We start from the raw sequence: 14009 nt of genomic DNA on the forward strand, positions 1-14009 counted from the left end.
TGTGACGGAGGACAAATTCAGTGGGCATCACAGGGAGGAAGAGACGATCAAATTGCACCAGGGCACTAACCAGATCAACGAAACTCATTTCATTCAGAAAGACGTGTTTATGTGCAATATTTTCATCCAGATCAGGTTCACAGTAGTCCATGTAAATGCAGCAAGTGACAGCTTTGCGTCTGATCACACACTAAAGGACTACTATGAAATCTGGAATATCTTGTAAGTAAAAGGTCTACAGCATTTCAAGTTCAGTGGCTTTATTAAAAATAAATGTCTTACACAATTTGTAATAAATACAATAAAAACAGTGAAGGGGGGCTATGCATTTTTAGGTCAATGTGAGCCAATAAATTAACTTAATCTTTTTGATGTTTCATGAAGATGAAATGACCTTCACTTTTGGACCTCACCTTACCTTACCTTCCTCCAACCCACTTCAGCACATGTGCAACCAGAGACTGAAAAATAAAGATAACCCCACCCCTTAAAAAAAAACAAGTTCTCTTTGTTCTACAGTCGGAGAGCGATGTGTGATGATGTCACACTATACTCGTAATAAATCACCTCTGTGCTCTTCTCACACGAGAACACAGAGATGAGCATCAGTGCAGCATGACTTCACCCACATTCAAAAAGGCCAACTATTTTGCTGATCCATGCTTGAACCCAAAAGCTTGTTTGTTGGGTTTTCACAAAAGAAATACTCTTCTATCTAATACTTCAAAATTATTTTTTCTTCTTTTTGCCCTTCATTCCATTTTGTTCTTTAATTTGATATTTTAAAGATTGATATTCATAACTGCGCAGTTCGTTTATCGAGTCAATGTGCTTGAATCCAATTACCAGAATACAAATCCATCACCGTGGCAGCACAGTGGAATTTGAGTAAAAGATTTATGGGCGAGTATTTGCAGGGGCCGTTCCACAATAAGGGCCAGGCTGCCCGGATCATTTATACAAGCCGTCTATCAGTCACTGTGAACTTTCAGGCCGAGCTGTTGGAGTCAAGGCAGAGCCAGCGGTGTTTGTAAAAACCTGCCAGATCCAGGTGGAGGATTTCAGATCAGATTAACAGACATCCTTCTGACCCTCCGAGGACAACAAGACTCCGTTGTGATGAGGTGACACTTCCACTTCCTCCTTGCCCAGCCAAGGTAAACACCAAGTGAAAGATGCAGTAGACATAAGACATACAGTGCTCACAGGAGATCCACCGGGAGAAGAGCGGAATTTAACATGAAGTAAGATGTTCTAATCTTTCAAGAGCATTCTGAATTCACGACAGGGCCACTGACTGCAACACCCAAAACCAAACAAAATTAAAAAATACTCTGTTATCTAAGATCACAAACTATTGTTCACATAATTGTTTCACTTTGCTGCCACATTATGTTTTACTTGGTGAATGATGACTCCTGAGAGAAGTGTGTGAGTCTGCCTTGAGCCTCGGACAGGAGTGGATGCACAGCACAATAGCGATACCAGGAGTGCCAAAGTTTGAACAAAAATGTGGCAATATAAAAGGACAAATCAATGGAAATATAAGTTAACATAATCATTTTCAATTTAAAATGTATTTACTTATATATGTTGTGATCTCTATATTTATTTCTTCCTAATTTATTCCCAGATTGATTTCTGAATTATAGCACTCCTGCTATTTAAGCACCATGAAGCAGTCAAATATGATGAATATATCAATTTAATGGTATTTTAATTTACATAAAATTACTAAATAAAAAAAAATTGTGGTGAACGAGTTAATTACGATTAATTAATTACAACAAAAAACCATTTTATTTTATTTTATTTAACAGTTTGCTCTCCAGACAACAAAGAACCTTAGTAAGTGCAGGAGTTCCTGGTCCACTGATCACACTGCTGCACAAGACACGTCGCAACTCGGATGACAACAACAACAACAACAAACATGGAGGAATCCCTGAACAAAAGCAAACAAAAGCTTCTGTTTGCTTTTGTTCAGGGATGTTTTTCACTACACAATGGCCAGAGTTTCCACTACTCTGAAAGTACCTGAAATTCTTATAACATTGAAATTCTTATAAGAATATTTTCAAGACATTAAAAGAGCTTTAGTTTAAATAAGGTGATATAAAAACTTGAATATAGCCACCATCGAGATTTATTTTGCTATTGTGCTGTTTTGTTGTTTAACTGTATGTATTGGTCCATCATTTCATTCAGTAATATACCAAATTCATTCAAACTGAAAAATGTGGCTTAATGTGGCAAATATTCTTATACCATTAAACTGCGATTAGTTGAGATTAGTTAATCAGAAATTCTCTAATTAAGTATATATATATATGTATATATATATATATATATATATATATATATATATATATATATATATATATATATATATATATATATATATATATATATATTTATTTTTTTTAATATATTTTTTTTAATCGAATCCCACCCCTAAAAAATACAAATGGGAGTCAGTCTTATGACTGCACACATTAGAAGATTATTATTATTATTATTATATTTTCAAGAATAAGAGAAAAGAAAAGACAAAAAGACTGAACTAATGATTAGTATTAAAAGAAAAAAGAAAAAGAAAAGCAGACCACTTTTACAATTTCTCCCCATACTTTTTACTCTGACCTCAGGAGAGCCACATAAATATAGTCAAAGGGACAAGTCATGTGGCCCACAGGCTGCTGTGGTCTGTTCAGGACAGTTTTGCCTTCAAAAATAGCTTCTGACTTACAGGACAAAAAAGTGAACTCTTAAATCAACATATGTATTACAACTCCATGTCAATACGAAGAAATTGCTTCCTAACTGGAGGTGGAGGGCAGACAAGCAGCATGGACTTGCAATCAGTGTTTCCTTTACGTCCTGAGCCGAGGTAAACCTATCAGTGCAGCCATACATTCTTAACTTTATTATCCAACCACAGACTTAAGAGTTGGCCCTTGAGCTACACCCCTGGAGGAAACGTAGCATCCTGTCGAGGATCTTAATGTTCACAACACAGAAATAATTCACTTTCCCTGGATCAACTCACCCAGACGGCCCAGGAAGTCAAGCCAGAGCTTCCTAACATTTTGGCAACTGCTAGTCTTCAACCACCAGCTGTTGAGCCAAGACTTTAGTAAACTTCTGGTTTGTTACCATTCTAGAGTGTTGTCTGGAGTTTTAAAGCTGCTACATAGAAAACTGTTGAATCATTCATATGAACCATTCTGTTTTCCACTGAGCGCTTCCTTGAAAGGCAGATATGCAATAAAAAAATAATTGACGTAATGAATTTTGGCTAAAATCGGACTCACCGCTCTTCCATCCAGACTCTGTGGTTGGCTGATCCAAAGCAGCTTTTGGCACCAGAGTGGGTTTGTGATTAGTGCCCCTTTAAACACTTATAATTCACAGCTTATGAAAATATTATCGGAGAGGGCCGACTCGCTGCCTGAGGGGGTCAGGAGGTTGTTTTAATGGCACCACAGGCCTGGTGTGTTGAACTGTTCGAGCTCACAGCATTCGCTCCGACTTAAATCACTTTCTGCGAGCAGAGCAAGTGAAGAAAAACGAGCTGAAATCTAATCACGGGTCTATGGAGTCATGTCAACGTGAAAATTACGGAATGATGTTGCAGCTATTACATCTTTTACATAAGTGGAACATGTGGAAATTATTGCAGACGTTTGACTTATAATGACAAATGATTTGTTTTCTCTATATTCTGCATAAAGGGAAGCTTGAGTTGAAGTGTATCCACGTCTACACGCCCACACACCTCCAGTCATACCTTCATTTCCTGTTAGGTGCGAGACATGAGTGACTGGTCGTGTAGCCGGTCATTGCGTTAAGCCGAGTGTTTGCAAGAAATTTCACCTCTTCATAAATAATCATCCTTTATTCTTATGTATTTCAGGAAAATTATGTGGACATATAATGTTTATAAGGACATATAAACTTAAATAATCTCATTTGTTCAAGAATAAAAATGATTAATAATTAGACAGGTTTAGTTAAATAAAACATGTTTATCCAATTTTACTAAAATATTCCCTTTAATTAATATTCTGGGGATTCTACGGAGTGCAAAGCAATTTCGACCCTCCACATCCCCATCATGTAATATGGACAACTTCGCCCTCTGGTGGACACTGAAGAACTTGCTCAAAACGTCAGGCAGTATATCTCGATGTTGGGACGGAAGGTACATTTTGAAGTCTTGTTCAAGAGTGAAGGGAGGTTGCGAGGTTCCAGTTCCAGATTGAAGGTCAAACTTGAAGTCATGTGAGAACCTATGGTTCTCAACTGGATATGATTTGGGATCCGTCATCACCTCATTATGACTTGCCATAACCCAAACTTTATTCAGTTAAATATACATATTGGAAAATAAAATGAAAATAACACAATATGACTGTTTCAAGTAAAAATGTAATCAGATAAATGTTGATTTTATTTATTTATTTATTTTCCCAAGGGAAAGCTCGTAAGTAAACACCAGTTGGGAATCTCTGAAGAAAAATCTTTATTCTCAGTGGAAGACTGTAGGTCAGAAGTTGGAAATTAAATTTCCTCAGGGGCCAGGTTATATATTGTGACCGTTGAGCGGGGCCGTCAAGAAAGTTATATTTCAGTTGCATCATAATGAATAAAAACAATGCACACACAAAAATGTCAGGGACAACAACAATGTCAATTTTATAGTTTCAATCTGACTCCAGGAGGGCCACATAAATACAGTCAAAGGGCCGCACTTTGCCCAGGTCTGTACTAGGGACTGGGTTGGCGAGGTTTAATAGAAGATGGTAGGTAGCGCTCTTGGTTTAAAAATGACGCGAGGTTTCATTGAAATAGTTGTTCAAAGTCAAATATTAAACAGCAGACAGTGCCATCTAGTGGCCACTAAAAGTTAGTACACTGATAGGTGAAACCTGATCAACCCTAGATAATTGTTCTCAGGAAGATGAAATGCTGATGACACGGGATCGTTTGGCATCGTCTGTTCACCAGCCAAGTAGGAAAAACCCTTTCCACGACTAATATGTTGAAGATGTTACAATCCTTTTTTGCAGCATGTTGAAAATGATTCTACTTGAAAAAAACAACTGTAAATGCTGCAGAAGCATCGACCTGTCCATGAATAAATAAACAATAGACACTGGAGTCATCCTGTTCCAGAGGACATGCTGAGTCATTCCTCGCTAGACAAATAGAGACTGCCTGCAAGTCTGTATTGCACCTGACATACCACCTACCAGATAATATGGAATTCATTAATTGTTATTTTAAAGAACAACCAAAATACACCATACACCAATGGTTCCAGATGGGTAGGCATCTGGTAAAAAAAAAAAAAGTTCTTGAATGCGATGCTTCAGTTAGAATAGTTTTTTTTTTTTTTTTTTTTTTTTTTTCAAAACAGATAAAATACACGGTATACTCGTTTTTTAATCCAAACAAAACGCCTATGCAAAGTATTGTCATGTTTTGACACAAAACATTTGTAGGAAAGTCATATGTCCACTAGGTGGCAGCACCGTACAAATTCCGATTAATGGCGGCGTAGCGATGGGCGGCTGAATGGATGCCACTAAGTTGATACAAGGAAATGAACTTGTCTTTCAAATAGGGTTGATAGCTGTCAGTGCATTTAAATTTCCTGCACAGCAGCTGTGCAATTTAATCGAAAATCGACTTTCTTTTCTTTTTAAAACAAAGTAAATGAACGCCAGGAGTGAATGAAGGCGAGGGACGCTGGACTGTCTCGTGGCGGTCGTGTACGTGACATCCTGCCTCACGGAACCTGCTCTCATCAGGCACGTGCGAAGAGACGATGCTTTAAGCGGAGGTCCATAGACGGAGAAAGTTCTGTGCGATTCTCTGTGATGTCATGACCTATTACATAATCCTGCTGCATCTAACCGAACAGCATCACGCATGGTGTGTCTATAGGCGCTTGAATTCACCCTGGAAAAGTTACACAACGCTGACATGCGAAGACCAGCGATGCCAAACATTTATTTGGGCATCATAAAAGCTCTTTAAAATGTCTCGTCTCCACGCCGACAGCATAGATTACGTCAAAAGAAACACATGTGAACCTGAGAAATATGTATGGAAACAGTGAAGTTCAGCTCCACTGCCGTCCATTGCAGCCGTGACTAGACCCTCGTCCAGAATGGACTCCCGCAGCAGAGGATGGCGCCACGTCACGTCACCATAGTGACCAGGCTCCCCGAGGCACGTGACTGCTATATAAGCGGAAGGCGGTGCAGGGAACTGCGCACACAGACGACAGAAGCATCCGCTGAGAGGTAAGCGGCCAACTCACGCCGAATTACACCTTGTTAACGGCTACGGCGACAACTTTTTGTACCAACTAGATTGATATTAATAGTCTATTCAAATGGCTCGCCATTCAACCAAATATGCACTTAACACATGGAGCCAACGTTTCTATATAATGCGACTATAACCCAAGCTTATTTGACTGTATATTGTTGAGTATAGTTAGGAGTGTAAGGAGCACGGTTATTTAAGATGCTCTTTTCTGCGGCGGAGTGACACACACTGGTGCAGAGGGAGGAATGCAGGTACAAGATATAGTTCCTCTGCGAGTAGTGCGGCGACAAAATGGCTAGATATGAGCTATAAAAATTCAGAAATTGTGGGTTATAAAAGAGACCGGATGAGAATGGATGCGGACATGGCCTCGCTGTGCGAACCTCCTCGTTTTATAACCTGCACGTTGTTGCATCATTTATCGAATGTCGAAATTCAACCACAATCGGGAACGTTAACGGCTGAAAAAGACTTCCTATGCTGAAGTACTTGAGTTTGAAATAGTTCTGTGTAATTCTCGGGGGGTATTTCATTCAACTTTAGTCTGGATTGTATGAGCGGGTAACGTGACATTGGCAGCTCCCATTGAAGCATCTTTGCGGAAGTGGATTAGGCTGCTTGTTACGTAACCTCGCCGAAATTACAACGAGTACAAATCTGCCTCCCTTTGTGAAAACTGACTTTATATGCGCTAAAAAGCAGTGTAGGATAGTTAGGACTGCGTGTCCGGGGTTTCTGCAGCGCGTTATCGTGCAGCAAAGCCGCAATGAAAGGATGTTAGTGAATGGAGGTGAAGCTAAGTGTCTCCACGATGAAGACGGTTACGCAATGACATCGTAACCTGCTTTTGAAATATTCGATGCGAGAAGTAGATGTACCGAAGCGATACATCTAGCTCTTACATCAGAGGTATTTCATGTCGAAAAAGAAACTGGGGGTGTCGTGATTGTGAAGGGCAGAGAGGCGGCGCAGTGTCGCAGTATCCTGCTGCAGTTGAACTCGACGAACCTGTTGATGGTCTTTGTAAAGACCATTTCCACGGTGTAGGTGTATCAACCGTGTCAATTGCTGCACCCTACGGTCACTGGGTGAAGTCTTCAACCTCTGTATTATGCGTTATTCACGCCAGCAAGGTGTGGTTCCCACAGATGTAGTGTGACTGTTGAAGGTCATCACTCCAGCCAAGGCCTGGAGCTGCTGCACTGATGCTAACAACATTCGCGCTGTTGATCGCAGTTTAAACACTATTTAATATTTAATTTTAATTAAATATTACTGTCATTTAAAGCAGAGGTGCAACTTTAGTACATGAAACACAGATGTGTTGTATGACTCAGCAATGTATATAAAGACGATTCTAAAACATCTTATATCAATCTCAATCTACAATATTGTTCAGGTACAATATACACAGCTCTCGGTATTCAGAGCAGTAGAGTATAATTACTGGTGAATAACATGAAGCGCTCCTGCATGGTCTCGTGACTTTCTAATTATTGTCATGAGGCAGAAACTGAAGCTCAACAAGGTCCTCTTACTGCAGACGGCTATTCACAAGTTTACTGACTAAATTCTAGTCCGCTTTTTTCCTGCAGATGCCACGTATAATACGTGACTGCACTGAGCTGTGTCAGAGACAATGAATGACTCAGCAAGACTTCTAAAAGAAGATGTAACTGCCCCGGGGTATAAATTGTTTGTTAGTTCATTGTCAAGGGCTTGCTTCTTTCTACTGGAGTCAAATAGCTGAGTGCTACAAAAGGGTGATTATTAGTATTAGTGACACTTGTGAACTGACTCCATATCGCCAGAATGTATGTCGAATATATGTTCTGAAACCATGCAAAAGCATCACCATCTCAAACCCTCTATAGTGGATAAACATCCTGCTCATAAAAAAAACATTTAACGGGCCTTGTGACTGCCAACTCCCATTGTGACTGATACCTGATAAGTGAAAGGTAACCTTGTTGTGAACTAGCAGTCTGCTGAGAGATGTCCCAGTTTGTAGTGATGTAACACTACTGCATTTTGATGCTTTTATTTTTTTCATATTGGCAGTAGTTTTATTTTACATATGTCATATGTGTCTGCTGGATATATGTGTCCAGTATAACTAAATCCTTCCCGTGATAGACTTTCTGATTTCCTCAAGAGGACGCCACATCAGGAACCGTGACTCAGTTGGATACTCTGGCATCTTTCCAATGAGCCCTTTGCAATGGAAAAACACTGTTTAGAAAAGTGGGAGTGTCTGAAGGAGAGACAGCGAGGAGGAAGCACAGAGCGGAGAGGAAAAGTTTGAAGAGTGCAAACAAGTTCATTTTAAAATGGCTGAAGACGGGGAATATTAATGCTAGCAGTGTTAAAATGCTGCGTTTTGACTGCTTAGATTTGACCACTTTTAAATTGTCGAGTAGATAAATGAATGCCTGCCATTAAACGGACCCATATTTGGCAAACTTTTCAAATTACTATTATTCCGTAGAGGGGAGGCCAGCAAGATGTTGCCAGAAGAGGCATGTTATGTCATGCTCTTTCTCTCGCTCCTCGACACAGAGGACACACATGCCCTGTTGCTGTGCCCCCACTGATGCCGGCTTGTGCAAACTGGGTCGCAGCTCAGAGGGGAGGCACCGCGTGTTTAATGAGTCGGACCAGACAATGGAAGGGAAAGAACAGAAGCGGGACAGCCGCTGAATTTTAATGATCCGTTTTCAGTTGTAAAATGAAAAAAAAGTTTGATCCAAGGCTCAAAAACAGGCTTAGGAAGGAGTCAAATTACCATCTTTGACTAAACAGATGAAAGTGTAAAGAAGTAGTATAAACCCAACCGTGTTTGAGCTACAAAATAAATCCCTTATACTGTATATTTCGACAACACTCTGGCAGACATAGGTTCTTGTACAAAGGATGTTTCAGGAGTAACATGCCAAAAGTGAATATAATGCTTGAGTTATAGGTTTCAGTGTAAATTAAATTGTGAGCCTTTATAGATAGATAGATTTAAATGATCGGTTTAAATTTTCTTAATCGGTTTTGGAGCTTTAATTTAGATTCTACAGGCACAGAATTAGCTTAGAATAATTTTTACAGTACAACATTGTTATACAGTTGTACTGTTTATACAATTGTTATCCCCTTAAAAAACTAAAAAGACATATGCATCTTCAGGAGCCACATTAAATATTTAAATTGAGGAACGTCAGAAAATTGCTAGACTAACAATAATCACCGCCTCAGTCAGGTTTTTAGATCTCTGATGCCTGCAGCTATCAGATCTTTTGCGTTGTCATTTTTAGGAACTGGGACATGTGCGTCATTGAGGTGTGCACCAGATCAGGCGATATCTGGATCAACGATAGCTATTAATACAATGAGTTGATTTGAAGGTGAAGTCTGTCAACTTGGGGGATCAGTAAGAGACCAGACAGACAAACTAGAGTGTGGCACGGAAGGTGTGCAAAAGTAAATCACAAGTGAAACCACAAGCAAAAATCTTGCAAAACCATTCATGTTCAGCAACCCTTCTTTTTTTTTGTCGCCGCAGACTGAAGGCTGATGCTAACAAAATTGCTTAGCTCCAAACACTGCTGCCTCATAGCTGTGATATTGTGTACTTGTCAACGAACTGGGTGCTCAAGTGGATCAGAATCATTTGAAGCACTGTTAAAAGCATGTAGTGTCAAAACACTGAAATGATCTGGCTACTCCCTTTAAGCAGTTTGAAAGTGACTTGTAGTGAGCGCACCCTGATGCACACATACAGAGCAGATAAGGAGATTACCTTCGTCTAAAATTACTGGCAACCACTGTGAAGGGTGATTTAGAATGCCTGCCTCTACCTGTGAGCGACACACCCCCACGTACAGCACCGCTCCCACTGATTAAATCAGGTTGCAAAGTGAAATGCATTTTTCTTGTTGGCTGTTTTAATGCCGATAAGCCCTGTAAGTTGTTACAATATGAGAATAATGGTAGTCAGTATCGGCCGTGAAAACTGTGGTAACCCATAAAGACTGCACTGATTGTACATGAAACACAAGGCAAAACAAAGTCAGATGATGGTGGTGGAAAAAGGAAAAACAAAGCAGCATGGAGGGACCACAAGGGTGAGACACTGTTTTGAGACAATACAGTGGTTGTAAGGGAAGCTTAACAGATTATGGACTGATGGCAAGGTCAAAAGAAACAGCAAGTCAGCATTATAGACACAAAACACAAACTGCGTTGGCTTCCAATTTGCTAAAGCAGTTGCATTTTAAAGATGTGACATATGTTATTGTGCTGAAATAAAGAACATAGTGAGTCATATTTCCCAGTTGTGACATGCACAGAAAACTCTTGACTGGTGGCAAGGAGGAGCTTAAAGATGAAGGACTTGCTGACAGAATGACTGGGTGAGACAGGAAAAGTGGGCGGAGACGAGAGAGGAAGTTTGTGTGAGGAGGGCAGAAGGAAATGCCTGACTCCTCTGACAAGTTGGTGGATGATCTATATACCTGTTTCTCTCTCATAAAATGCCATGCTATAGTTTGCGGAACAAGTTAGCACACGTGCTCCCACCAAGTACTTCGTTTTTTCCACCATTACCGACAAACTGAATAAGTCACTTTCATCTGGACAGACTGACAATATTGCCTTTGTTTTGCCCTGCAAGTGGAATAAGTTCTTTTATGGCACATGAAAGAGGATCACTGTGGTAATGTCTGTTGTTTCTTGTGTGTATGTAGCAGGTAATCCAATCCACTGTAGAAGCTATCACCATGTCAGACCTCTGCGTTGGAATCAATGGGTGAGTTACAGACTCAAACTGCTTTTTTTTCCCTTCTCTTGGTCGAGATACAAAAAAATATTTCCTGATCACAGAATCAAGTGTGTTAATTTCAATATGTTTACTTTACATGTTTAAGTGCACGTACTAAAATGTGTGTCTTCTGATGGTAGTGAATAACATCTCTCGCTTTACAGTTTCGGTCGTATCGGCCGGCTGGTGTTGAGGGCTTGCCTTCAAAAAGGCATAAAAGTCGTGGGAATCAATGACCCCTTCATCGATCCAGATTACATGGTCAGTTTGATTTCACACAGAAAATAAAGCATTTTAAGTGCATGCCATTTTGAAGTGCTTTGGGTGTATGGAACTGGCAAAACATTTGCTAATCTTCAGAACTTGTCATGAGCTGTCGCTCTTTTTCAGTCATGTCCAGACTTCTCTCACTTTTTTCCTCTATGTTAGGTCTACATGTTCAAGTATGACAGCACACACGGGCGCTACAAAGGAGAGGTCTCGCATAAGGGCACTACGCTTATTGTTGATGGCCAGGAAATCGCCACATACAAATGGTATGTCATTTTTTAGACATACACTTTTTAAAATCTTTTTGACAAGAAGAACATGACATTCACCTTATTAAAAATGGTCGTTTTTAATAAGGGAATAATGAATCCAGAAATAATTCTCCTCCTACTCTGTCCCCAGCATGAAGCCTGCTGAGATCCCCTGGAACGCCTGTGGGGCCATGTATGTTGTTGAGTCCACCGGTGTTTTCCTGTCCAAGGAAAAGGCCAGCGTATGTCTCCCATAAAAAAAAAAAAATAATGAATTAAATCTAAATTCAGCCAAGCTCGCTGCTCATCTTTCTGTGTGGTCCACATCATTAGGCCCACATTGAAGGCGGAGCCAGGCGCGTGGTGGTGTCTGCACCGTCCCCCGATGCACCGATGTTCGTCATGGGAGTGAACGAGGATAAATACGATCCCAGCTTCATGACGATTGTCAGGTTAGACTTCTCCGCCAGACGGGTGATTTTATGGTCCTCATGAATGATCATGGCAATCTTTCTGTTCCTAGCAACGCCTCTTGCACCACCAACTGCCTGGCCCCACTGGCCAAAGTCATCCATGATAACTTTGGAATTGAGGAGGCACTCATGGTGAGTAAAGACAAAATAATAATCATAATAATATCATGATGATTGGTCACTGTCATGTCTTTTAAGTGTTGACTCTGTTAAGTCTTATCTTTACACCTTGCTCTTGTGTGCAGACAACAGTCCACGCCTACACAGCCACCCAGAAGACAGTGGATGGGCCGAGTGGCAAGGCCTGGCGTGATGGCCGTGGCGCCCACGCCAACATCATTCCAGCCTCCACTGGCGCAGCCAAGGCAGTGGGCAAAGTCATCCCTGAACTCAACGGGTGGGTCACATCGGTCTACAGACCAGATGAGGAGGCGGCTTGCTGGACCATGACATGTGACCTGTTTCTAGGAAGCTGACTGGCATGGCCTTCAGAGTGCCAGTGGCTGATGTTTCCGTCGTGGATCTGACCTGCCGTCTGTCGAAGCCTGCTCCCTACGCTGATATCAAGGCCGCCGTGAAACAGGCTGCAGAGGGACCCATGAAGGGCATTTTGGGTTACACCGAGGAACAGGTGATGCACACACATTCATGTTTGAATACTCCAGCTCCAGAGCTGACGATCAACTTTTTACGTGTCTAATAATGAACTTGTTTTGTTGCTGCTCAGTTGGTGTCCTCTGACTTCATTAGCGACACCCACTCCTCCATCTTTGATGCCGGGGCTGGCATTTCCCTCAGCGACAACTTTGTCAAGCTTATTTCCTGGTCAGTTATCGGAACATGTTTCTATGTATCAATCGCAGCATGGTCTTATCCATTCAACCCCTGCTCTGTTTTTCTACCTCCAGGTATGACAATGAGTTCGGCTACAGCCACCGTGTTGCTGACCTCCTGCTGTACATGCACTCCAGGGAGTAGAGGCTTCCTGTCCGGAGAGGATGTTAGAAAAGGGACCACCCAAAGTACCCCCCACTGTTCTCTTTTACACTCGAGTCCCTCTCTCTGTTGAAGCATCACATTCCTTAGCTCTACTACAGTCTTCAGTAGGCAGCAACGAAAAAGTGTTGGGAGTGTTCTGAGCTTATCTGTCTTTCCTTTAAGTCGAGACGTTCGGTCGGTGATAGTATTCGTGTCTGTGTGCCCCCCTGACTCTCTCACCTCCCGCCGCCACTTTAGATGTGTTGTTATGGCTCAGCACGATAATAACTGCTGTATCCATCTCCATGTTGGTGTGTTTTCAAGGTTGACCCATCAGTGGAAGGTGGAAGTAAGAGGCAACTGTAACTCTGCTTCATGAGTCAGAAATAAAAGTTACAAGAAACTCATGTGTTTGTCTTCATCAAGACAGTACTCCATGGTTATGTTTGGAGAAACTCGCAACCGCACAGCCCAGTGCTACTATACTGATTTGGTTGGCTAAATCATTGTGTAAACAAAGCATTAAAACATACATTGGACAGAAGAAACTGCAGTCTGACTTGCAGTAGAACTTGTACAGTGACAAAAGATTTATCTCACTGATATAGAACATATCCTACTGTCAAGTGCACAAGTAAGGCAGCAGTGCTTAGCTCGCAGCGCCACCTGCTGCATGTTTCACTGCTGTCCTTGTAGTAATTCAAGATGTAATTCAACATTACAAGATGTTTAAAAGAGTGAAGATGTGTCGATACAACACAGTCTAAAAGTATTTTTGAGTCAAAGGTTTGTTTTTTTTTGTTTTGCTGATGCATTATTGACGGTAGCGTCCGAAGACAAATACAATTGCAGGACCATAGTAATGTATGAATAATTTCGATACAGCGG

General features: G+C 41.0%; 1 protein-coding gene across 1 annotated transcript; it reads left to right on the forward strand.

Annotated features, from left to right (window-relative positions):
* The first annotated feature begins 6225 nt into the window (after positions 1-6225).
* On the forward strand, positions 6226-13528 carry gapdhs (glyceraldehyde-3-phosphate dehydrogenase, spermatogenic). Its single transcript, XM_053882059.1, has 11 exons — positions 6226-6314; positions 11076-11137; positions 11314-11410; positions 11579-11685; positions 11822-11912; positions 12004-12122; positions 12194-12275; positions 12389-12540; positions 12612-12774; positions 12871-12968; positions 13052-13528. Exons 2-11 carry the CDS (start codon positions 11109-11111, stop codon positions 13119-13121), a joined length of 1008 nt encoding a protein of 335 aa, XP_053738034.1. The 5' UTR covers positions 6226-6314; positions 11076-11108; the 3' UTR covers positions 13122-13528.
* The last annotated feature ends 481 nt before the right edge of the window (positions 13529-14009 follow it).

The sequence above is a fragment of the Synchiropus splendidus genome, chromosome 12 (genome assembly GCF_027744825.2).
Source record: "Synchiropus splendidus isolate RoL2022-P1 chromosome 12, RoL_Sspl_1.0, whole genome shotgun sequence".
Classification (NCBI taxonomy): Eukaryota; Metazoa; Chordata; class Actinopteri; order Syngnathiformes; family Callionymidae; genus Synchiropus; species Synchiropus splendidus.

Coding starts and splice junctions, on each gene's coding strand:
- gapdhs (XM_053882059.1), top strand. CDS start 11,109: ATGTCAGACCTCTGCGTTGGAATCAATGG. Junction 12,276..12,388: donor GAATTGAGGAGGCACTCATG/GTGAGTAAAGAC, acceptor TCTTGTGTGCAG/ACAACAGTCCACGCCTACAC. Junction 12,775..12,870: donor TGGGTTACACCGAGGAACAG/GTGATGCACACA, acceptor GTTGCTGCTCAG/TTGGTGTCCTCTGACTTCAT.